Raw genomic sequence first — 27124 nt, forward strand, 5'->3', positions numbered from 1 at the left:
GTGGGGAAAATATGTGTAAATACTTTAATATAGACCATTGCTTACAAATGCTACTAAAATGGCTTTACATTTAAATTTAAGTAAAAATACTTTGAAGCTAAATTAAAGATAATATAAATGAATTATAGCATACCAATGACAATACAGAATGATCAAAACTTAGATGATCAAGATAGAAATTGTACAAATAGTTATTATGAACTACATACATTTGAACAATTCATGAAATAAACTTTGTATGCAAGAAAATTCTAAAAATACTTCCACATAAAGACATATATGTAAATAGGTAACATAAAAGAAGGCAGACCAAAAAAATCCCCAGCAAAAAAAAAAAAAAAAAAGTTGAAGCACAGGGAACATTCTAAGCTCAGTTCCCATAAACAGATTTACCTTCAGATGCTTAAATACCTTTGGGCTTGTAAACAAAAACAACTTTTATTTTAAAAATTTAGAGAAAACCTTTAAGATACTCATAAAAAGTTCTTTTTCTACTTATTAACAACCTGATAGGGAATAAGCAAGTAATTAAAACCCATGAACAAAGTGCGAACAACTAATCCTGAATGATAATACCTCACACATTCATATGGAAAAACTTAAAAAAGTATGATGGCTTTCAAACTGTATTCCCCTGAGGCTAATGGTTTTGTCTTAGGGAATATAGTAGGCAAATCATTTAGAAAAACTCTCCTTTTACCTTTTTAAAGAAATTAGACTTTTACATAAAATTTTGTTTGAGAGGAGATTTCATTACTAAAGACAGTTTTGAGTTTGAAAACCATCACCTTAAAGGCCAAAGAATCATGTAATTCAGGGTATTTTCAAGAGAAGTGGGGCTATTTAGGCTATAACCAGACCCAGCAGAAGTCCTCTAGAAAATAACACACAATTGTACTTTGTGATAAAGATTCTAAAACTGCACATCCTATTTTAATGCTCCCAACTGTACAGTAATAGGAGAAGCAGCAGAACAGACAAATAACAGGAAAATGAGAGTATTGTATTAGTGGGCTCCACTGTCAAATATGTGCTTCATTCTTTAAGATAACATAGAAATGATTTTTCCCATCTTCAAGCACATGCTTACTGACAGCTATACTGTAGGCACTTGGGATCAATTTCTGTGTAATCACGAACATTCTTCTCAGATACTTAGGTTACTTGAACAACCAATGATTGCTGTTATTTTGGCAACTGATTATCTAGCAGGCTGTACAATAAATATAGACTGTTTCATATATAATTTTTTAAAGCATGAGTAAATTCCCAAGTTAAATGAAATCACTCTGAGCTCAATAGCTTTAAATTCTAACCCCTTAACCTGTTTATTTCTACTGTCTTTGGCTTGTGCCATTCACTATCTTCAACAGTGCCAATAAAAATCCTATTCTCATTCTTCCAAAATCAAGTTAAATCCAACCTTCTCCAAGGACTTTCTATGATTATTCTAGACAGGAGTCCATTAATCAGGCTTCTGAACACATAATACATATTATCATTCGCAATTATCATTCTAACAACTGTTTACTGTCAAGTCCTTTAAAGCTTTAATGCATTTATCATTTCTCACTTATCTCATTTGAGCCTCAAAAAAGCTCTGAGATAAGTAGAGCAAGAATTAAAATTATATCTCCAAATGGCTGACTTCAGGTCTGGAGAATGAATGTATTATCTGACAAAAATAAAAGTATATATTTCAATAAAATGAGAAATCTGAAACATAAAGATGTGACATGATAAAGGCCACAAAAACCTTTAGAATACAGGCTCAAACCTATACTTTGCTAATCAACTATAACCCCATTTACCATCAAGGCAAAGTTCCACTCCCTATAGTATAACAATTTACAAGAGGATTAGGTGTCACTGTTGTTACCCCCTAGAAGCTTCAAGATTTCAGACATTTTCTATGAATAAAGACCATGTGCTTTATAAAATCAGACTTCAGACAACTATTTTACCTTCTCATTTATTTTGGTTCTTGGTTATTTTACTAACTTAGATAAGTGACCCTAGATTGGTAAATAAACCAAGTATTATCAAAATGGGAAAAATATTTTTGCACACATATTACTATAGATGTTTTTTCTATTTTGGTTTGGTAAATGTGCATGAATTTGTTAGGAAACAATTTAAATATTAAAAAAATCTTTACATACCTCTGTCCATTTAGTGAAATATAACAAATTTACTAATATACAAATAGCAATTGCTATGATTATAAGGGAATTTTTAACTAAATAAAATTCATGGCATACTAATTTATTTCAAGTTAATGAAGAACTTTGTTATGGTACACAATCAAAGAACTGTAATACTTCAATTGAAAATTTTCATTATTCCTTCAATGGATATTTACTAGGTACTTACTATGTGCAAATAACCATTTTTTTAAAGACTGCCTTTTTATAATAATACTCTATAATCATATTTAACTATCACATCAACATGATTTATTTGGAAAGAAAGACACTAGCCTATTTAAAAAATCAACTATAACCATGTGCTTTTTCTCATACTAATGGCCTTCCAAATGATTAATACTTTTTTTTTTTACATGATAGTATTAGGACATCAGGGGACTTTCTTGACTCACAGAAATTATATTAAGATTTTTCAGGCCATGGCTGGTTCCAAGTGAGAATGAGCTAAAAAAAATACATGTTAGCTAACTTAATAGAAAGAAATACAATATTCTACTATTAAATTCAAATTTATACACAAGAAATCACACAAGAAAGGCAGTCAGGGATTATTAGCTTCTATCTTATGGTATATGAAAAACTTAACATGAAGGTATGGGTTTCAAAATAGAAATTCAATCCACATGTATATTCACGAAGTTTCTTTTTATTATATTCATAAAATGTGCTAAGCCAAACCTTCTATATAAATTGTTGATCCCTCCTGGGACAGTGGAATTGTATCCTGGGTCAAGTCAAACAGTAAATCTGAAGAATCATCCGATTCAACTTGTGATAAATTCTTTGTAAAATCCTGTAAAAAGTTGTAATTATTTTGTTTCATAAACTTTTATGAAACACACACACACACACACACACACACACACACACACACACACATATAAAATTATCTTCTAGACTGCCCTAAAGAGCTGTTGTGGTAAGAGAAGAATGAAGCTTAACGTTTTCAGAGAAAATTCCCTTACATAGGATTCTCAATTGATTTGAAAATATATATCTGTCATTCTCCATCCTGGCTCACATTAGAATCACCTGGAGAGTTAAAAAAAAAAAATCTATCATGCCCAGGCCTCACCCCAGATCAAATGACAAAAAAAAAACCTGTCTTCTAAAAGCTCCCTAGGATTGGGAAACTGAGGAACTTTGATTAAACAACCATACCCACAGAAACAAAAAATTCTGAGTCTGAGTAAGCTCTAGTTTCTAATTTTTTTAATATGAAAGATACCACCCACTCCATTATTCTTTTTCCCTAGGTCAAAGGTAGGAATGATTTTCATCTATCTCCATGTAAATGATTATATTCCTTTTTGCTTTTTTTCCCCTAAATGCCAAACAGCTTATGATAGCATGAGAAACCACTGAATTAGTCTGATTCCAGCTAAAATAATTTTTACATTTTTGGCAGCCTACCATTATCAAGAACACCTATTAACTGCATTAAGAAATCTACTCCTGAAATCATTGTTGCACTATATGCTACCTAATTTGGATGTAAATTAAAAAAAAATTTTTTTAATTAAAAAGAAAAACATCCTGTGGATGCTTAGAGGATCCAAGTTTGAGAGCCAGTAGTTTGGGTAAATATTCTTATTTTAGAAATGAAGAAAATGAGGGCCACTGAGGTTGTGACAATGCTCTAGCTAGAATTAGCACTCAAGCCCCTCATTTTCTTTTCTTTGTTTTTCTTATACAGTTTGATTTAAGTAAGCTCTATATCCCATGTGGGGCTAAAATTCACTACCCTGACTAAGCCAGCCAGGCGCCCCAAGTCTCTCTCATTTTCAATTCAGGTTTTTTTGAACTACTACTCCAGAACTCATATTATTATTGATAATTGTTTCAGAATGCAGAGACAAGTTTTCCAAAAATCTATCTTTTAAAATTTAATTTTTTAAGAGAGAGAGTGTGTATGTGTGCACACAAGCAGGGGAGGGGCAGAGAAAGAGGGAGAGAGAGAAAGAGGGAGAGAGAAAATCCCAAGCAGACCCTGCGCTGTCAGCATGAAGCCCAACACGGGGCTCAATCTCACTAACTGTGAGATCATGACCTGAGCCGAAATCAAGAGTCGGACCCTTAACCAACCGAGCCACTCAGGTGCCCCCAAAATCTATTTTTTAAAGAAGTTTTATTTAAAGCCCCCAACATGGGTCTTGAACTCACAACTCTGAAATCAAGAGTCAGATGCTCCTCTGACTGAGTCAGCCAGATGCCCCCACAAAAATCTAATTTTTGCTTGAAAGCTCAAATTTTATCATTGACAAGAATACTATCAGGTTTGTTTGTTTGTTTTTCTGTGACAGGCACACTTTGTACATTTTTGAGGACTGAAAAACTGTGTGGGCGATTCTAAAGGTGGCCCCCATGACTCCCTCCTAATATTTACACCCTGTGTTATCTCCCCTTGAGTGTGGGTTGGGCCTGTGATTGTTTCTAACCAACAGAGTATGGCAAATGTGATAAAATGTACATGATTATGGTATATAGCTCATCTTGCTAAGGACTCCCTTTCCCTTGCTGTCTTTGAGGTAGCAACCAATCATGTTAGGAAGGCTTACATAGCAAGGAACTGAGGGCAGTCTCTGGCCAACAGCAGCAAGAAACAGATGCCTTCAGTCTGATGACCCACAAAGAACTGGATACTGCCAATGACCATGTGAGTTTGGAAGCAATATTAAATGGTATGGTAGCTCTGGCTGACACCTTGACTGCAGCCTTGTGAGACCTTGAAGCAGAGGACCCAGCAAAGCCATGCCTTGACTCCTAACAGAAACCATGAGATAATAACTGCATATTGCTTTAAACTGCTAAGTCTGTGATCCTATTGTTATGCAGCAATAATTAATACATGGTGCTTTGCCGATCATCCTTTCAAACAAAAATGTCTTTGGATTAAAAAAAAAAAAGCAGCTAGTTCAACTTACAATTCAAGTGGTTTTCCTCAAGAAAACCTTTATACTGTAGATACAGAAATCATTTATGCATACTACCTATTTCATCACACACAGTATTTCAAAAGAAGTGTATTCAAGGACTAAGAGTTAATAAAATTAGTAATTTAAGGGGCACCTGGGTGGCTCAGTCGGTTGAGCGTCCAACTCCGGCTCAGGTCGTGATCTCACAGTTTGTGAGTTTGAGCCCCGCATCAGGCTCTGTACCAACAGCTAGGAGCCTGGAGCCTGTTTCGGATTCTGTGTCTCCCTCTCTCTCTGACCCTCCCCCATTCATGGTCTGTCTCTCTCTGTCTCAAAAAAATAAATAAACGTTAAAAACTTTTTTTTAATTAAAAAAATAAAATTGGTAATTTATTACATCTTCAAGGTTATTCTTAAGTGAAAGTGAAATTTTTCTGTGAGTGTTTGCTGGTCACTAATACAAAAACTACTAGCACCCAATTGGTGCCACTGCTTTGACTCATAGTAAGGCACCAACAGTTTTATCCTCCATTGCTTTTGCATCATCAGTACAAATGCTGACAGTGAAAAGAGGAAATGTCTCACTGTACTTATCACAACAGTTTTAACTTCACAAACCCCTGAAAGGGTCTCGGGGAATGCCAATGGTATGCGGACTATAACACTGCTCTAAAGCAATGTTTCTATGTATAGCAATGCTAAATTATGGATGGATATGTGTACGTGCATATTTTAAAACCTCTGGGCTAGGGGATCCCGGGTGGCTGAGTAGGCTAAGCATCCGACTCTTGATGTCAGCTCAGGTCATGATCTCATGGTTTGTGGGATCGAGCACCGCATTAGGCCCTGTGCTGATGGCACAGAACCTGCTTGGGATTCTCTCTCTCTCTCTCTCTCTCTCTCTCTCTCTCTCTCAAAATAAATAAACATGAAAAAAAAATTTTTTTAAGCTTTAAAAAAAAAACCCCAAAACCAAGAAACAAAACCAAAACACCTCTGGGTTAACCTGGATTGAAATCCCATATCCATAATCTATTTACCAGCTATATGGCCTTGAGTGAATTATTTAGCCTGAGTCTCAGTTTCCTCAAGTATAACATGGGGATAATAATCATGCCTACTTCATAGACAAATCATAAGAATTAAATGAAATTAATTTACATACAGCATTTAGAATAAGGACCCATAATAACAAACATTAAATATTACCATTAACTATTATATCTGTTAAAAGTTTTAAAAGCTAAGCCACAAAGGGGCACCTGGGTGGTTCAGTCTGTTAAGCGTCCAACTCTTGATATCAGCTCGTGGTCTTGAGATTGAGCCCCATGTCAGGCTCTCCGCTGAGTGTGGAGCCTGCTTGGGATTCTCCCTCTCCCTTTCCCTTCCCTGCTTACACATGCGCTCTCTCTCAAAATAAATAAACTTAAAAAAAATAAAAGCTAAGCCATGAAAGCATGTTTTCAGAATAAACAGGAACAATGACCTCAGAACAATTTCCCAAATAAGAATACTTGGTTCAATTTACTGTCTTAAGAATTTTGCCAGTATGCAACAATCATTACTGATCTTTTTTACTCACCTTTAGATAGCATAGTTTTCAATATTCTACCTATTTAAGCATATTACCTGATATTGACAAGTTGGCTAGTTCCTACAGTTATTACTTTGGGTACTGATTGAGCTATCATAAAGATATTGACATTCTCTGATTGCGATTATGCTTCTAATGGAATGGTGACTAGCTATGACAGTCCACAATTCTAACTGGATATTATACTATCCAATGTGTCCCTGAGCTAACTGTGTAGTTTCAGAAACACTTACAGGTTTAGACATGTTCTGAACAATAACAGAGCTTTGTGAAGATTTAGATTCAGGATGAAATCTAGGCAAGGCAGCCACTGGATTTGATGTTGGATCTTTGTAGTGTTGACTTGTAGGCTTGAATGTATCAGTAACACCTGCATTTTAAAATTACACAGTATATTGAATATTGTTCCACACAACCAATTTTATCAAAATATTTCACTTTAGAGTTAAAATCAGTACAATAATACCATACCTTGAGTGAGTGTCTCATTCTTTATTCCCTTTGAAGATGAGCCGGGGTTACCTCTGTTCAAAATATCTACAAGTAGAATTAAATATATATTAAGATAATAGAAAAAAATTTCCCAATATATCCATATACAACTAATAATTTAAGTATATACCCCAAAGCCTGAAAGTTTCATCATGGGCAAGCTGATTAGATTATCTGTGCCACTGCTCTTGAGTTCTGAAGGGGACACTACTGAAGACCACAGACTAAACTTAACCTAGAATTTACCAGAATGTCTTAAGCCTACTATTATACCAAAAGTCAATCTGAGCCTGACATGACCCTCTGAATCAGTTTAAGACTGTTTACTCCTGGGGCACCTGGGTGGCTCAGTGGGTTAAGTGTCTGACTTTGGCTCAGGTCATGATCTCACAGTTTGTGGGTTCGAGCCCCGCATTGGGCTCTGTGCTGACAGCTCAGAGCCTGGAGCCTGCTTCGGATTCTGTGTCTCCCTCTCTCTCTGCCTCTTCCCTACTTGCTTTCTCTCTCTCTCTTTCTCTCTCTCTCAAAAATAAATAAAAGGTGAAAAAAATTTTTTTAAAGATTTTTCACTCCTATACCCATGCAAACCCATAACTTCTAGGTTATTAAATCAAATACAATTTTAGAAGAGCAGACATTTGCTTAAAATTGCTTATCAGGAAAAGGTACAAAAAGTTTTAAAAATCACATAAAACCCCAAAATATTTCCTTTTCTCCCTCCTAGGGGAAAAGAGCTAGATTTCATAGAATAATTCTGTAAAGTAAAGGGTCACACAAAAGTAGGGTTGTTTTAAGAAAACGGAAATTCAGTTCTCTAAGACTAGGCACCACAGAAGTCTTCTGGGAGAAAAATCTGCTCAAACAACTTGATACTGTTTTCATTCATAAATTAAGGTAGGTATTTACTCAAACCATTAAAGAGTCAATCCTACAGTACTTTTTGGTGACTGTAATCTATCAAACACAACTTTTTACCACTACCCCTAACTTTATGATGGTTCTAAATCAATATTTAGCTCATGGTCCATATGCCAAAAATATTTTTTGGCTCAAAAATTAAACATCAATAAATTCATTTAAATTCTGAGTTCATTTAGAAGAGAAATTTCACTGAGGTCAACTTTCTTTTTGATAGAATTACTTAAAACTAATACACATTATTCTAGATAGAATTACTTAAAACTAATACATACTATTTTAGTTGAGTACTGTTAAGTTATCTACAATTGATATAAATCCGACTTGAACTACCATGATTTCAATAGAATTATTTGAATAATAATTTTGAAATATCGTAATAGTTCAGGATAAAAATAATCACAACAACTAGGAAATAATTACAATATTCTGTTCCACTGTCAGCAACCAACATGCCAACATACTTCAGTTTATAACTGAAGTGGCATTCCACTTGGCACTTCTCAATTTGCTACAGGAAATTATATTGAGAATTAAATTAAATTATTCTATCTCTGATAAAACTGAATAGAAGTGCTATACCAAGTTTGGAGTCAAGAAAAGCAAGAACTGGGCTTTCAAAAAAATTAAAAACTCATGTCTTAAACACAATATAATGTACTGCCATGGTAAATAAGAGAACACTGGTATGCTGGCTACATTCTTTGCAAAATTCTCCTGGCTTAAAAAAAGTAAATATAAAGGAAAAGAATCTATTTCCTCTTTCTCCCTTGAAATTCTCTATGTTGCTCCTCTGCACTTTACACATTGTTGATTGGACATTTTAACAAGTGTGATCAACAACTTCACTATAACATTATCACAGCGTCAAGACTAATTACTCTAACTGAAATCTAACAATCCACAAAATTACTGGACATGTTCTACTAAAAAGCCATGATAATTAAGTAAGCTAACTGCCTGCATTGTCCAAGCACAGTGGCTAAAGACCAGACCCTCCTTCCTTCATGAATATAATCAAGAGTTGCTGGAAGATGGGTGTGGCCAAAAACTATAGCCCATGTTGGTACACAAACAAGAGACTGGAGAATCATGCAGTGCCTGTTCATTTTGTAGCTGTGAATCAAGATGACACTGTGTTAAGGCAGTTGCCTGTATGTGAGCATCCCAGAGACTAACACAAACGTATTTAACATTCTGATATTTTATTAAATGTTATTTATTTGTTTTGAAAGAGAGAGACAGACAGACAGACAGACAGAGACAGACAGCATGAGCCGGGGAGGGGCAGAGAGAGACAAAAAACACAGAATCCATAGCAGGCTCCAGGCTCTGAGCTGTCAGCAGAGTCCATCGCGGAGCTTGAACTCACAAGCTACGAGATCATGACCTGAGCCAAAGTCAGATGCTTAACCAGCTGAGCCACTCATGCACCCTTATTTTTTAATGTTTTACTTATTTTTGAGAGACAAAGTGCATGAGCAGAGAAGGGGCAGAGAGGGGACAGAGGCCAAAGAGGGCTCTGTGCTGACGGCAGAGAGCTCGATGCGAGGCTCAAACTCATGAACCATGAGGTCATGACCTGAGCTGAAGTTGGATGCTTAACCGACTGAGCCACCCAGCCACCCAGTATTCTGATATTTCAAGCAAAACATTCCAACGCTTTCTTTTCTAGGTGTATTTGGGCTTAAGGGAGAAAAAGAAAACCGGTGAATAGGCTACTCAGCTCCACTAAAACTTACGATTTCCAACTTTAGAAGGCTTACAATGCTGTTAGGTAATCTTAACCTTTAGTTAACTTAGTTAACATTTCATTTTTTTCAAATGATATTTTAACCTCTCTCCTCCTTACTCAAGTCCTCAACCACATCTTCCCTCTGATTCTTACCAATTCTTACTGACCTGTGTGCTCCAACTCCTTACAGAATAAAAAGGACAGATAAGACAGCCCACAGGTTTTTCTAATAGAAATTGCATCTTCTATAAAACTTTACTTCACTGAAATAAATGCTTACTTGAAATGGCTGGTTTTGAACTTGATATCTCTCCAACAAAGATCAGCTCATCATCGTCTTCATCCAGAATTTCTTCTACTTTCTTCTGCCATGGTTCTAGCTCTTCTTCTTCACATTCCATAAAGAGTTCTGCCATTTTTGAATTATCTAAATGTCAAAAGGAGAGAAACATATTTTTGAGTAACTTTTTTTGCAACGCATAGCATGATATTTAAGATCTACTTTAGTAATCCTAATATTAGTTACTGAATTGATATTTGCAGTCAGTACATGATAGCAAAAGAAACTCAGTTCAATCTCTAAGATCTATAGTAGTAAAATTAAGCTAGCTGGCTAAGTAACAGGTAACATTAGTCATCAGTAGTGGCCAATAAATGTTAAGAATAATCAAATACAAGGGTTGCCTGGATGGTTCAGTGGGTTAAGTGTCAGACTTTGGCTCAGGTTTGTGAGTTCAAGCCCCGCATCAGGCACTGTGCTGACAGCACAGGGCCTAGTTTGGATCCTCTGTCTCTCTCTCTCTCTGCCCCTCTCCTGATCTCTCTCTCTCTCAAAAATAAATAAATATTTTAAAAAAGAATAATCAAATCCAAGAAAAACTTGAAACATCAAAGTTTCAGTAATCAAATCCAGGGAAGAATATCCAATGAAAGAGAGTCTCTTCAACAAGTGGTGTTGAGAAAACTGGACAGCAATATGCAAAGGAATGAAATTGGACCACTTTCTTACACCATACACAGAAACAAATTCAAAATGGATTAAAGACCTAAACGTAAGACAGGAAACCATCAATATCCTAGAGGAGAACACAGGCAGTCACCTCTCTGACATCAGCTGTCGCGACTTCTTACTAGGTATGTCTCCTGAGGCAAGGGACACAAAAGCAAAAATAAACTATGGGACTTCACCAAAATAAAAGCTTCTGTAGCGTGAAGGAAACAACAAAACTAAGAGGCAACCTATGGAATGAGAGAAGATATTTGCAAACGACATAACTGATAAAAGGTTAGTATCAGAAATCTATAAAGAACTTATCAAACTCGACACCCAAAAAACAATCCAATTAAAAAATGGGCAGAAGACATGAATAGACATTTTTCCAAAGAAGATCTACAGATGGCTAACAGACACATGAAAAAATGCTCAACATCCCTCATCATCAGGGAAATACAAATGAAAACTACAAAGGGATATCACACTTGTCAGAATGGCTAAAATCAACAACAAGAAACAATAGGTGTTGATGAGGATGTGGAGAAACGGGAACCTTCTTGCACTGCTGGTGGGAATGCAAACTGGTGCAGCCACTCTGGAAAACAGTATGGAGGTTCCTCAGAAAGTTGGAAACAGAACTACCCAATGAGCCAGCAATTGCATTACTAGGTATTTATTCAAAGAATACAAAAATACTAATTCAAAGGGATACATACACCCCTATGCTTATAGCAGCATTTTCTACAATAACAAAATTATGGGAAACAGCCCAAATGTCCATCGACTGATGAATGGATAAAAAAGAGGTGGTATATACAGATACAATGGAATATTACTCAGCTATGAAATGAATGAAATCTTGCCATTTTCAATGGCATGGATGGAGCTAGAGAGTATTATGCTAAACAAAATAAGTCAGAGAAAGACAAATGCCATATGATTCAATTAGATGTGGAATTTCAGAAACAAAAGCAATGAACATAGGGGAAAAATGAGAGACACAAACCAAGAAACAGATTCTCAACTATAGAAAACAAACAGCTACCAGAGGGAAAGTGGGTGGGGACATGGGTGAAATAAGAAATGGGAATTAAGGAAGGCACTTGTGATGAACACTAGGTGTTGTATTCAAGTATTGAATCACTAAGCTGTATACCAGAAACTAATATTACACTGTATGTTAACTAACTAGAATTTAAATAAAAACTTAAAGAATAGTCAAATCCAATCAAAATGAGTTTCAGTTTTACTAACAAAATATGATTATACCTATTAACTACCTAACTATATCTGAAAAAAAAAACTCATAAACTTTTACATTAACAAAACGGAGATAAACTAAAAACAAGAGGCAATAGGTTAGACTTTTACCAGAAAAACCGAACCAGCTTCAGAAACACTAGGCACACAGCAAAGCAGCAATGAGGTGCTAGAATGAAAACAGGGGACTTAAGGTGAGGTTTATTCCATCCCAGGAAAGATTAGACATTTCTCACCTGGAGAAACTAACCAAAGAACATACTGTTAGTACCACCAGCCTACAAGTGCTGACTAAGCACTCAGAGTTCCGAGGAAACGTTTTAATGCCTCATTGTTAAATATGGACACCCAATGAGCACCAGAAATAGGACTAAACCTCCAACGTGAAAAACCAAAACAATAAAACAGATTAAAAGATGTTTTAAAATCTTTTTGAGAGAGAGAGAGAGAGCGGGACAGAGGGTCTGAAACAGGCTTCATGCTGACAGCAGAGAGCCTGATGTGGGCCTCGAACTAATGAACCGTGAGATCTTGATCTTAGCTGAAATCGGACACTTAATCTACTGAGCCACCCAGGCGCCCTGCAGGTTAAAAGATCTTAAAAAAAAAAAAAAGAGATAGTACAGAATTCAAAAAAAAGTTATTAGAATGTAATTAGCATTTTCAGAGAAATAAGATTATAAAAAATAACATGCAGAAAACAAAAAGATTAAAAAGACAGCCAAAATTCAGTAAAAGAAAAGCCCCAAAACCCAAATGCCAAAGTTGAATAAATGTCCCATAAGTGGACTTAAAAGATAAAAAAATATATATATACTAATCAATGTCACCTGAAAGAAGTTTCAAAAAAATTAATAGAAAAAAAGGGAAGGGGATGTAATCAAAGGAAAAATACAAAAGAAATTCTTAGTTCTAAAGGACATAAATGTCCAGATTGAAAAGAAAAAAATCTACACTATAGGAATATATCACGAGATTTGTGAATGCTAGACATAGAAACTATCCTATAATCAGAAAGAAAGTTAGAATAATGTTTTCAGGAGTATTAGTAAAAATAATTTTCAATTTCGAATTCTGTGCCCTGCCAAGATTTTCATCAAGCATGAGGTACATATTCTTTCATCAAAAATAAAGATCACCAAGATCACAGAAAATTATCCCCTATTCACTCTTCCTTTCTTAGGAAGAATCCACCAAAATATGGGACTTAGGAAGGAGGAAGATACAGAATGCAGAAATCGTAGCATTCAGCACAATACCAAGACAAAGGAAAGTCCCAGGATAATAGCTGTTCAATGGGTCTAGATAACAACCAGCCAGAGTAGAACAAGAGAACATTACTCCCAGGAGGAATGTCTCCAGGAGACCACACACACACACACACACACACACACACACACACACACACACAAAGTGTTAGATTACCTGATGAGTTTTACCATATAGAAAATTGAATTAAGAAGCTACAGAAGGGTGTGAGAAGACTTGGCTATAGACTTTAATGAAATTTAGCAAATTTAGTCAACTATAATAAACAATATAACTTTTAGCAAATTTTAAAAAATGAAACATTTGAATTTCTGAGTATATAAAAAAGAGAAAAAGGCAATGTATGCATAGCATATTAATACCATAGTACTATGCTCATCAGTGAACAATATTACGGTCATCGTAATAAAAACATTTAATGATTTAACCAAAATTTGAGCTATAACTGCAGTGAAAGATGCTTGGAGGGAGGGCTAAGTGTAAGAAAACTAAAATCCTCATGTTAGATAAAAAAAAATTATTAGATAATGACAAAAAAATTGATTGAAGAGACAGCAGTACACATATGTGTTAAAAATTTGGAAATATGGAAATAATTATGAGAAAAAAGCTAACCTATTGAAAGGGAATGCCTGAAAAAATAGGGAATACATACATCCAGATCACACACACACCTCTCATTCTTACCCTTCAAAAACTGTGGTTATGCAATTTATAACTTTCAGATTGTTTCTTAAAACTATGCATGTATTGTTATGGTTTTAAAAAGGTATTGAGGAAGCACCTAATTTAATATAATAGCAAGGAGGATGGATATAAGTGGTACTAGATATGTGGAGTGAGATGCCTGCCGATGGGGGGACAACTAAAAAGTAACAAAACAATAACTCCAGGATCTGGCTTAGACAATGATCATCTGTTTTTTAAGACAATGATATCTTCACCTTTTAAATGCAATAATTTCTAAACATAATTTTGCTAGATTAAATGTCATTTCTAATTCTGACTCAGAATTAGTGTGTGAAAACAATAATGTGGGGATGGCATACAAAAGAAACACCTTAACAAATCAATTGGCACTATTCTTTTAAAATTATTTAAACATAATTTGCTCTTCTATATAGGTATGCCAAAATCATTTCTTGCATAATGTTTAATGTTTGGTGATTTACTTACTATAAAACAAAACAAAACAAAAACCTTCCTACCCTTCCAAATGTAACCAATTTTACAAACTGTCTTTTCTAACTTTACTTTAAAAACATATATACAGAATGCTCTAAGTCAAATAAAGAGTAATTCATAGTTTATCATTTACATATCCTGAATACTTGAAAACACCATCTTCATTGTGTCTCCTGGACCTCTCATTTGTATTATTTCTTCTACCTAAAATATCTTCCCTCCTTACCTTATATTGTCCACGTTGAGTATAGTAGGAGCATGGACTTCACATAAAATTGAATAGTTCAAATCTTCATTGCACCATTTCTAATGATGTGACTCTGGAGAAATTACTTGAATCTGTTTTCTTACCTCTAATATGTGTACAATATCTACCTAATGGAAGTGGTAATGTAGATTGAGGAAAATGCCATATAAAGTACCTAACCTAACCTCAAGCAGATACTCAACAGTACCTTAATTCCCAACTCTTGGTTCAGTTACAACCTCCTTAGTAAACCAGTAGACCTGTTTTTCTTCCACCTTTTACTACATTGACATTCTATGCCATGCAGTTCCAGACTTACTATATATGATCTCAAACTGCTCACTATTGCTTAATATTTCTTTATCTAAAAAAATAAAAAAAAATAATGTGTATTTATTTTGAGAGAAAGGGAAAGAGTGAGCAGGGGAGGGGCAGAGATAAGGAGAGAGAGAATCCCAAGTAGGCTCTGCACTGTCAGCACAGAGCCTGATGTGGGGCTCAAACCCACAAACTGTGAGATCATGACCTGAGCCAAAACCAAGAGTTGGACACTTAACCAAATGAGCCACCCAGGTGCCCCCTTAATGTGGATTTCTTAACTGTATGCATCTAACTCCAAAGTAAGATCCAAAGTGAGAATGAAAAACATATTTTCTTCTTCCTTTGTATCTCCTCCTATACACAGAAGTCTACTGAATAAGCACTGACACTTAACATGATAATCAACAAGCTAAGAAACTAGGCAGTCAGGCAATGCCAAATTAAAAAAAAATGAGGGACACTCATGTATGCAGATAATTAAAAAATCATTTATATCTATGTTGATACCATGGTCTTGATACCATGTCTAACACATAGATCTTCCTCATTTTTTTAACTGGGTACTACCATTGTCAATATATTCAAGATAGATTGTAGAGTAAAAAAGTAAAAAAAAATTATTATTATTTTTAATTTTAGAGAAAGAGAGAGAGAGAGAGTGTGAGTGCGAGTGGGGAAGAGGGGCAGAAGGAGAGAGAATCTTAAGCAGGATCAATGCTCAGCACAGACGCTGACATGGGGCTTGATCCCACGACCCTGGGATCATGACCTGAGCTGAAATCAAGAGTCAGACACTCAACCAACAGAGCCACCCAGGCGCCCCAAGTAAAAAAAATGTAAAGCCACATAATAGCATAAATAGTATGATCTTATTTAGAAATAATTTATTTTTTGTCTATGCATAGAAAAAAGTTTGTGATAATGTATACCAAACCAGTAATAGTAATTATTTCTGGAGATGAAGAAGACACACTTCATTTCTACTTTACTGACATTCTTATTGTATATTGTTCTTTTTTACTATGCACATGTATTACTTCAATCAATTTAAGTGTTTTGGTATTTTTTAAAAAAACGTGCCTATCACTGCTTCTCTCACCTTTTATTATAAAGCAAAGTTATCAGTATAAAAGCCATGCACATTGGTATCACTTGCAACAGCAATACTTACTTTTTGATGGAAAAGGGTTGTCGTCATCCATCAAGTTGCAGAGTCACCTAAGACACCAACACATGACATCAATCAATTTTATGAGTTACTTTAACACCAAATATTGAAACATGAGACTTGGGATTCAGAAATTTTTGGGTCTAATCTTGATCTCCAGCAAACTCACCATATGACTCCAGACAAGATAGCAAGTTAGGTCTTAGTTTTCTGCCCTATAAAAAAATAAGGATAACTACTATTAGGGTGGATTTGTTAAATGTACACACATTTAATCTTGTTCTACAAAAAGTTTACCTTTTGAATTTATTATGTTTGATATACATATGCTACTCACTTTCCATGATTGGCTCATTCCTGAATGAATGAAAATTTAATAAATAAAATGCTGAATGTATTAAGCATTTATTACTTGAAGAAATCTGACGATTGTTAAGTTGCAAATAAATTTTGAAAGATACCTTTTTGTAAATATGACTAACACATGTTTTAGTAAATACATATTTTAGTTAATACATGAAATATACATGCTTTAGTAAATCCGAATTTTGAAATGCTAAGTGACAATCTTTAACCATTATTTATTCTTCATATTTCAGAAATAAATGTAATTACTACAAAACACATTAAAAAATGTTTAGTTTATATATTTTTCTTTCTTATTCACACTAACTACAAGAAACAAAAAATTAGTTGTATATACTTCATCATAGATAAACTCATTAAAAATAATTAATTACTCATTGCCTTCTGTGTTCAAAATGATGTGCTCAATTCTCAGGAAAAAGTTAAGATGAATAAGGCATAGTCCTTGCCTTCAGAAGATTACAATTTAATATATCTACAGTTCTTTGAGCTTTTAAAAAAACCTGTTATAGTAAACATTATCAAAAATTTTTGAATTGTTTTCTTTAAAGCAGGTATTTGTGTTCTGAATTCACACACACACACTTTTTTTTTGCAGACAAAATAAATGTTGTAAAAAACTATTTCAGTTATAAAACAAAAAAAAGTTAAAAAATAGTCATCAGAGGGGCGCCTGGGTGGCGCAGTCGGTTAAGCGTCCGACTTCAGCCAGGTCATGATCTCGCGGTCCGTGAGTTCGAGCCCCGCGTCGGGCTCTGGGCTGATGGCTCAGAGCCTGGAGCCTGCTTCCGATTCTGTGTCTCCCTCTCTCTCTGCGCCTCCCCTGTTCATGCTCTGTCTCTCTCTGTCCCAAAAATAAATAAACGTTGAAAAAAAAATTAAAAAAAAATAGTCATCAGATACCTAAAGTATTAGGATGAACAGAGCTGAGTCTTCACATGCGTCTTTATTTTCAGACTGGCAAAAGCAAACCTTCCTGCTTTTTCCAATTCCAAATTATTTACACTGAATTAGACCAAAGGAAAAAAAAAACCTACTTTCACTCCAGAAGTTGTTATTGGTATAAATGTTTGAATTACTATCACAAAGATCTCAAGTGAATTCTGAACTTAAGTAAATTTCCCTTGTTGAAGTTTGACTACCGAAATGTCTTTAACTCAATTACTTGAATAGTTACCATTTCTCCCTAAACTAGGTAAGGTAATGCATATGTCACGTAGATAAATCCATGTCAATTCTTGCTCAGCATTAAAGACCTATGGCTACCAGGAATACGATTTTTTTTTAAGAGTCATAACCACATAGCCTATGGAGACTCATGTATAACACTTTTATTAAATGCTCAAATAAAATGTCTATTGGCACAAATAGCCTAAAATTAGTACTAAATGTACAAGTAGTTTATATAAACAAGTCATATACACTGCCTATATCTACAGAGATGAATTTTGAGGCCCATAACCATCACCAAGGAGCTTCAATTGGTACATTCATAAACACTCAAAAAAAGTCAAAAATCCCCAGATGCCATTAGAATCATAACTTCATCTAAAGTTGTGTTATACAGTAAGGTAATCAAGCCCTCCAAAACTATCACCATCATCAGAGTTTTGGCGGGGAATTCTGTGGGAGATTAAATAATCTGTTAGAGAAATGAAATACCCAGCAAAACATGCAATGAGGATCTTAGAGCTCCCATAATAGCAACTCCAGAGGGTCTCTACGTTCTGCAACTCAGAACTGGCACCAAAACGGCAGAACAGAAGTCTCCACTTCAGCTATTGACTCAGAGTTACTATGCCCATAATACACTGTTCCTATGGGGCAAAAGTGAATTCCAAGTAACTAATGAAAGACCTCTTGGAATACGATCGTTTTTGGAGACTGCCTGTATAAATACTTACTTTTTAGATATTTTATGGTTTCAGCTTCTACATATTTAAGATTCACTTTTAAGAGTTCAAGTCTATGATATTTTCAAAAAAAAACATTAATAGATTAGTTAAAATGGTAAACTGTATGTTATGTGCATTTCACACCTAGTAGGATGGCTGTAATCAAAAAGACAGATAATAACAAGTGTTGGCAAGGATATGGAGAAATTGGAACCCTCATACACTGCTGGTGGGAATATGAAATGGTGCAGACACTATGGAAAATACTTGGCAGTCACTCACAAAGTTAAAAATAGTTACCATATGACACAGCAATTCCACTCCAAGTGAGAGAGAATTGAAAGCATATGCCCACGCAAAAACTTATACATGGGAATGTGTGTAGCGGCATTATTTATAATAGCCCAAAAGTAGAAACAACCCATATGCCCAACCAATAAATAAAATGTGATATACCTATACAATGGAATAATACTCAGTCATAAAAGAAATTAAACACTGACACATACTATGATATGGATGAACCTTGGGAACATATTAAGTGAAAGAAGACAGCAAAAAGACCATGTATTGTATGACTTCATTATATGAAATGTCCAGAAATGGCAAAGTCATAAGGAGAGAAAGTATAGCTTAGGGCTGGAAGGATTGGAGGGAAATGGGGAGTGACTCCCAATGGATATGGGTTTTCTTTCAGGGGTGATGAAAATGTTCTAAATTGATTGTAGTGATGGTTACATGACACTGTAAATATACTAAAACCATTGAATTATACACTTCAAATGGGTGAAGTGTATGTTATATTAATTTTATCTCAATAAAGCTGTTAAGAAAATAATAAGCTGGAAGGATATAAGCCTGGGAGTAATGGAGTCACTGTGTGGAGAAAGAATGTCTAAGAAAGAAACCAAGAAAAAAAATAGCAAAGCCTTAAGATTCTGGCGGTAGAGAAAGAGGGTAGGGTAGGGAGATATTCAAGTTCTGATGACACCATTTAAACACCTGAAGCTAGCCATGCTTGAAGTAAATTATTAAGCCTTTTCAGTTAAAAAAGGGAATAATTGTTCACTTATGGTTTAATCTACTTTGAGCTAGGTTTCTGGTACTTGCATTCAAGAGTAATAATACACTTACCAATGGCTTATACCCCAATATTTTTCAAACTAATAGACCTCTGGGGAAAATAGATATATAGAAGATGGTGCAAGAGAGCTCTAAAACAATATATTGTTCTGGGGCACCTGGGTCGTTCCGTTGGTTAGGCATCCGACTTCAGCTCAGGTCATGATCTTGTGGTTCATGAGTTCAAGCCCCATGTCCAGCTCTGTGCTGACAGCTCAGAGCCTGGAGCCTGCTTCAGATTCTGTGTCTCCCTCTCTCTCTGCCCATCCCCCGCTAGTGCTTGTCTCTCTCTCTCTCAAAAATAAATGAACATTAAAAAAATAAAATAAAATAAATTTTTGTTCTATCTAAAAACTTTCAAATATACAACATAGTCTTATTACTGTAGTCACAATACTATACGTTACATCCCCAAGATTTTTTGGCCATCTTCATCCAATTTGCCCATCCCACACCCCCAACCACCAATCTGCTCTCTATAAGTTCCTTTGTTTTAAAATTCCACATATAAGTGAGATCATATAGTATTTGTCTTTCTCTGATTTTTCACTTAGATTAAAACCCTCAAGGTCCATCCACGTCACAAATGGTAGGATTCCTTTCCTTTTTAATAGTCCATTTTATATTTATACACCATATTTTCTTTATCCATTCACCCAATGGATTAACACTTAGGTTGTTTCTATGTCTTGGCTATTGTAAATAAAGCCGCAGTGAACATGGGGATGCAAATATCATTTTGAGTTATTGTTTTCATTTCCTTCGGATAAACACCCAGAAGTGGAATTGTTGGAGCATATTAATACTCATGTTTTTGTCTGTCTTTACTACAGCATGTTCATCAAGTACTACCACTTTTAATGCTGCTGGCTAGTAACAAACTCAAGAACATAGGAAGAAAATATCTAAGTGACGAATTTGCACCAAATGAAGGGCAAATGACAGTATAGTTAGCTACAGAAATGATGGTATTGAAAAGATTCAAATAGAAAAATCTTGCTATTGTTTAAGATAGGTATGAAAAACTCAATAATAAGCAGGCAGTGACTCTGTTTCATCAAAATGTATTATCCATTCAATGTATTAAAGTTGACTCAAATAGTATTGATTTTGTAGTTTTATAGGACTATTTTATGATCGTGTAAGAGCTCTAGAGATATTTTAAACATTTTTAGTAGGAAGAGGTCTGTGAAAATGTTTTCTTATAATAGAAATTAATTGGTACAGTACTCACATGCAAGAAACCATGGATTATACCTTAGTTCCTTAGACAATTTCATTGGCATCTAAACAATTCAAACTCTCAAACCAGGTTTGGGGAACAAATAACATATTATTTAGAAGAAAAACATAGGCTCACCTTTTTTCTTATTTAAGAAATTTTCATATTATGGGAATTATTTTTTGAAAGTCTGAACCCATTTAGTCCAGGCACATTTTGAGAAGACATTTCTTTAATAACTTTACTATTTTCTCCCTAATTTTATTTAGGTTTTCAATTTTTCTGTCTGTTGATTTTCGTATTTCAGCTATTTGTAGAAAACACCTAGTTGACACTAAGATTAAAGTTCATTAACATAATACTTTGCAAAGATTGCTTATATTTTAAAACATTTTCTTTTATGTTAGTTTTTGGGATGGGACACAAGAATAAAATTTACTTTCTGCAAAGTAATTTGTATATCATACTCAGGGTAAATATTTTACCTATAAGAATGTGTTTTTATTGTAGTGCATATGTAAAAGGCATAACCTAGAAAAAGACTAATTGGCTTTTCAAAGCCAAATTATATAATAAATATTTTATATAAGCTTCATAAAATATTCTATAATCACTAATTACTAAAGTAACCTCAGGAAGTATGCTTATTAATTAATGCACATTTTATAGGAGTAAAACTTATCCACTAGGGAAAATATCAAGAAAAAAAGTAGAGTACAATGATGAAAAAACTTGAAATAGGGGTTGAATAACTGGGAATTTTGAATCTACCACTTTATGATCACCAAACCTATAGGATTTTTTTAATGTTTATTTATTATTGAGAGACAGACAGAGACAGATCATGAGCATGGGAGGGACAGAGAGAGAGGGAGACACAGAATCCAAAGCAGGCCCCAGGCTCTGAGCTGTCAGCACAGAGCCCAACACAGGGCTCGAACTCACAAACCACGAGATCATGACCTGAGCTGAAGTTGGACACTTAACCAACTGAACCACCCAGGCACCCCAAACCTATAGGATTTTTAATCAACCTCTCTGGGCTTAGTTATTCTACCTGTAAAATAAAAAACAGTAATACCTTCCTTGCAGCACTATTGGGAGGACTAAATAAAGCACGTGAAAAATTATTGTACAGTACTTCACATTATTTTACTAAACTTTTCCTTCTGTACTGAAAGTCATACTACATGTTGATGCATATAAGCACTAAAAAGAAAACATAAAAAATAAAATAAAAATGGTCCATTTTATCCAGATGATACACAGTGATGACTATTTTTGACATACTGAGGGTTAATAAAACCACTCCTTAAAAGAAAACTGCTTTGCAGAGAATGAATCAAAAACACATTTTTGATACAAATGAGTAAACCACATCTCCCTGAGTCATTATTTAAAACCTGACTGAAAACCAAACATTTTTAAGTCCCTCTCTGAAGCAGGAGTACAGAAAAAAATATTCAGGGCTATATTAATTACTGAATGTATCATAAATATTTCTGTTCTTTGAAAATTTACTTTTGGAATAACAAAACAGGTTTTCTCAATATAAGTTCCTATATCCGGTCACTAAAACTATGGATTACTTTCTATTTATAACAATTGCTTTTCATTTAAGTAATTTTCCTGTCCAATTAATATAACAAAAAATTCTTTGGTATGGTTCTAAATGTCCTCTTGAATAAAGAAAACAAATTGGAGAGAAGCAGGGGTACAGAATTATATACTCTTTCTGCTTACTCTGCTTTTCTATTTAAAAAGCTGGTGCTGGGTAGTAAAACACTGGGCTGAAGAAATCACATTGGACTAGAAAACAAGTGAGGAAAATGGGTTGAACAGAGAAGCTGAAATCTGGAGCCCTTCAACATCAGAACTTTTTCTGATGGAAAAAATGGGTTATTGGAAGAATGAGCTGTTTTTCAACTTTTCAACATGCTTGGAAACAATGATATTATTTATTATTTAAATACTACAAAGTTGAAACGATACGAAGTCTTAAAATGAAAATATAAAGGAAAGGGGAATTGAAAAATGTCTCCTATATTTTTTTAAGTGAGTATCCTTGCTTATTCTCCTTGACCACCTCATTCCCATGAAAAGTGGGGCATGTTATAGTGAATTGAGCATTGGAGGAGTCAGAAGACCTAGGTTCTATCACTTCCTATCCAAAGTGACCTCAGGGAAAGTCCTCTCCTTGAGGCTATTTTCTCACTTTCTAAACAGTTCTACCAACACTCCACAGCTCATCTTAAAAGGACTGTCAATGAAATATACAAATGCAAGATGCAATGACAGCAGAACTTGTACAGATGTTAAAGCACCAAGGGCACACAGCCCTAACTTAATTTTATAAGCAAACCAGTTCCCTCATAAGCTCAGTAAAGTTTCTGCTTAAGGAGGCAGCTTGAGTTTTTACAGTAACCCCCCAAACAGGGCACCTCACAAATGCTAGAAGACTTTTGTAGTTTGAAACTCTATTTCTTGGTTTACATTTTATGTCTAATGACACTAAAAAATATTTAAATTCACAGTTCAAATCTGAAGACAATAAAAGCAAATTTTAAGTTCACAGATTTTTTTTTAAAAAACTAAAAAATCTTTGCAAACAAAGAGAATCCCCTGGATGAACATCCCCCGTTCTTGCAGAAGCTGGTTCACTTGACATTTTCTTCTCTGATTTCTCCTTTTAAAAAGCATTAAAACTTGAGAGAAGTTAAGAGGTATTCCCTCTGTGTCTAGAGAAGGATAAGACCGCAAAATGAAACATTTGTTTTCTTCTCAGCAAAAGGTACAAACTGTACTGTTAAAAACTAGGTACCTAACTCCACGTTTCTCCTTAGGGCTCTTCTAGACAATAACTGAATGGAGCACGATTTCTATGAGGAGCACAGTTCCTTTGGCAAGAACAAGGGTATCAGCACTGAATGAACGGTAACCTGGATGGGGGGAATAAGGGCTGAAAGGAGGAGCCCGAGGGGCCCTGAAGCCAGAAAGTTCGGAACCTTCTGTGGTTTCGCCAAACATTTGTATCAAATATACAAAAGACCAAAGGGAGTTGCCACCAGAAAGAAAAGCGAAAACCAGGCTGAGCGCTGACAGACGCACAGGCCCTGGGCGGTGAGGAGGCAGCGGCGGCGGCCCGGCCGGCCGGCCGGCCAGCCGGCCATGGCGTGAGCGGGCCTCCGAACCCGGCCGGCCGCCGAGCAGCTACCTTTCCGCGATCCCTCCCCCGCCAGGGCTGGCGGCAAGATGGTGGCCCACCCGCCACCGCGCCGCCAAATTCGTCCCCTCCCCCGCTCCCTGGGCGATCCCAGCAACACACGCCGGCAACCGGACCCTCAACCTGTTCTCCTCAGAGCCGGGCCGCTGCCGCCACCCTCAGAGCAATGCGGCCACCCTCGGAGAAATGCGGCCACAGCCGTGTGGCAGAGCCGCTGCCTAAGCAGGCGGGGGCGGGGGACACTTACCGCTAGCAGTGCAGGTCGCCCTGACTGGGACTGGAAGGAGGAGGAGAAAGAGGAGGAGGAAAGGGAGGAGCGCGAAAACACTAGGCGGCCGCCGCCGAAACAGCGGCAGCCGCGACGACTCCCAGCGCGGAATGAGCGCCTCAGACCAAGGCAGAAATGTATAACTACGCGCACTGCCTCATGGGTAGACGCCAGCTCCTCCCCGCCCATGCACATCCGGGTTTCTTTTCTAACCGATCGGGGAGGGCGGCACGGACATGTGCCCGGACTTACACATTCTCGAAGGCAGAGGGACAGGGTGAGGGTCCTAGGCTGATGCCAACGTCCTCAGGGAATCTACTCTTCATCTTGAGTTGCATTCTTGAAATTTGAACTGCACACCCTGAAAATGTGCTCCTTGTGTATAAGAGTTAGGAACACCAATTAAAAAAAAAAATACTGTGCCTTAGAGGCAAAGACAGAAACCAGATGTATAAAAGGAATAAAAGTTAGATTATTTAAATTATTGGTTAATTTTGCCAGTAAATTTGTTTTACACCATATAACTTTGCTTTCAACTCTTTGTTATTCCTGTCATATAGATATCTATAATAGTTATTAAAATGTTAAGAAAAATATACATTTACAAGAAAAACATTTGTTGGGGCGCCTGGGTGGCGCAGTCGGTTAAGCGTCCGACTTCAGCCAGGTCACGATCTCGCGGTCCGTGAGTTCGAGCCCCGCGTCAGGCTCTGGGCTGATGGCTCAGAGCCTGGAGCCTGTTTCCGATTCTGTGTCTCCCTCTCTCTCTGCCCCTCCCCCGTTCATGCTCTGTCTCTCTCTGTCCCAAAAATAAATAAAAACGTTGAAAAAAAATTTAAAAAAAAAGAAAAACATTTGCCAAGATACTGCTTGAACATTTTCTAAATATGTGTGTTCTGAACAGTTAAGAAAGTTTCCTCTAGGGGCGCCTGGGTGGCGCAGTCGGTTAAGCGTCCGACTTCAGCCAGGTCACGATCTCGCGGTCCGGGAGTTCGAGCCCCGCGTCAGGCTCTGGGCTGATGGCTCAGAGCCTGGAGCCTGTTTCCGATTCTGTGTCTCCCTCTCTCTCTGCCCCTCCCCCGTTCATGCTCTGTCTCTCTCTGTCTTAAAAATAAATAAACGTTGGGAAAAAAAATTAAAAAAAAAAAAAAAAAAAGAAAGTTTCCTCTACCAATAGAACTTCAGAAAGTCTGTGGCACTAGTGGTACTGTTCTCAAGAGTTACCCAGACTTAGAATCTTGTTTCACTAGTTCCTTAACACACACATAAGTTCAGTCAGTCACTGAATCCTACCAATTCTTCTATTTAAATTAGTTTCTTCTTTCTCATCTATACTGTCCTTTGCTATTGGTACTGAAAATAAGCTTTACAGAAAAGGACAGAATAAAGTAACAAATATGGAAAGTTAAAAGTTCCAAAATCTTGAGGCATTCAGAGATTGCTCCCCACTTCTAGAGAAGCTGATAGAAAAGCCCAGTGCCTTCTCATTTGTTGTTAGTGGGAAATTTAAACTAGCAAATTTACAGCCCTGGCACCCCTGCCCTTGGTGCTGGTGGGGAATTTAAAACTTGCAACTCTCCAGCCAGCCTCCTCCTTTGGTGCTGATGGAACATTTAAAACTGGCAACTAGGGGCGCCTGGGTGGTTCAGTCAGTTAAGTGTCTGACTCTTGGTTTCAGCTCGGGTCATGATCTCATGGTTAGTGGGATTGAGCCCCGCATCAGGCTCTGACAGTGTGGAGCTTGCTTGGGAATCTCTCCCTCCCTCTCTCTCTCTCTCTTCCCTTCTCCCTTCCTCCCTTTCTCCCTTTCTCTCTCAAAATAAATAAATAAACGTTAAAAAAAAAACCTGGCAACTAACTGCAGCTTGCCTGCCATATCCTTTGGCACAGGTGTGAAATTTAAAACTTGTAAGTCTACAGCCCATGAGGGGAAGCTTTTCCCCAGTTCCATACCTTAGACACTATAAAGGTCCAGTGCACTCTCTCTGTCTCTCTCAAGCCACGCCAGGCCTGTTTGGCCCTCCTGCTCTCCAGGGAGTTTCCTTGAGTAATAAAATTTCTTTCTAATTCTCCTAGTGTATAAAGTGTCATGAGGCTCCACATCCAAACTAAAATTAGTAGAGGGGAGGGTCAATTTCTCCTCAATGCGATGATCAGAAAACATTTATAAACCAAATCAAAATTCCAATGCAAGTTATTCTGTTTTCGTGGAAAATATAACAACCAAGAAGACCAGAAACCTGGTTGGTAAATTTTCTCTCAAAAGGAAATGTACTCAAGAAGCCCAACTATAATACAAAGTGAGAATGTACTTAACACATGGGAAATTATGTGAATGATTGACTCTGCTTAAAACCCCTCCCCGAGCTTCTATAAAACCATTCTGTTAGTACTTTTGATGAACTGGCCACTGGTGTTTTTTTTTCCCCCAGGACTGCCATTAAATGAGGATTTACTCCTATATAGCCTTTGGGGGGGCAATTTTTAAAATTGAGGTACTTGCATAAAAAAACTCACCGTTTTAAAGTAGCTTCTAATATATTCACAGTACTGTGTAACCATCACTATCTTATTTCAGAATATTTACTTCTTCCCAAAAAAGAAACCTCATACTTGTTAATAGCCACTCCCAATTCCCTTCTACCCACATACGTTGGAAACCTTTAATCACCTTTGTGTCTGTACAGATTTACCTATTCTGGACATTGCATATAAATGGAATC

General features: G+C 36.3%; 1 protein-coding gene across 1 annotated transcript in view; it reads right to left on the reverse strand.

Annotated features, from left to right (window-relative positions):
• Positions 1-24471, reverse strand: part of ZNF280C (zinc finger protein 280C) — a 61264-nt gene extending 36793 nt beyond the window's left edge. Inside the window, exons 1-7 of the mRNA XM_047082057.1 lie at positions 24381-24471; positions 16475-16520; positions 16309-16355; positions 10142-10288; positions 7188-7253; positions 6950-7086; positions 2886-3000 (exon numbers count right to left, since the gene is read on the reverse strand). Coding sequence (XP_046938013.1) covers positions 2886-3000; positions 6950-7086; positions 7188-7253; positions 10142-10288; positions 16309-16339 — 496 coding nt within the window. The 5' untranslated portion in view covers positions 16340-16355; positions 16475-16520; positions 24381-24471. The remainder of the gene's footprint in view (positions 1-2885; positions 3001-6949; positions 7087-7187; positions 7254-10141; positions 10289-16308; positions 16356-16474; positions 16521-24380) is intronic.
• Positions 24472-27124: the final 2653 nt, after the last annotated feature.

The sequence above is a fragment of the Lynx rufus genome, unplaced genomic scaffold, assembly GCF_022079265.1.
Source record: "Lynx rufus isolate CCGP_SWC_20201006 ecotype Redwood Valley unplaced genomic scaffold, mLynRuf1.p SCAF_19, whole genome shotgun sequence".
NCBI lineage: Eukaryota > Metazoa > Chordata > Mammalia > Carnivora > Felidae > Lynx > Lynx rufus.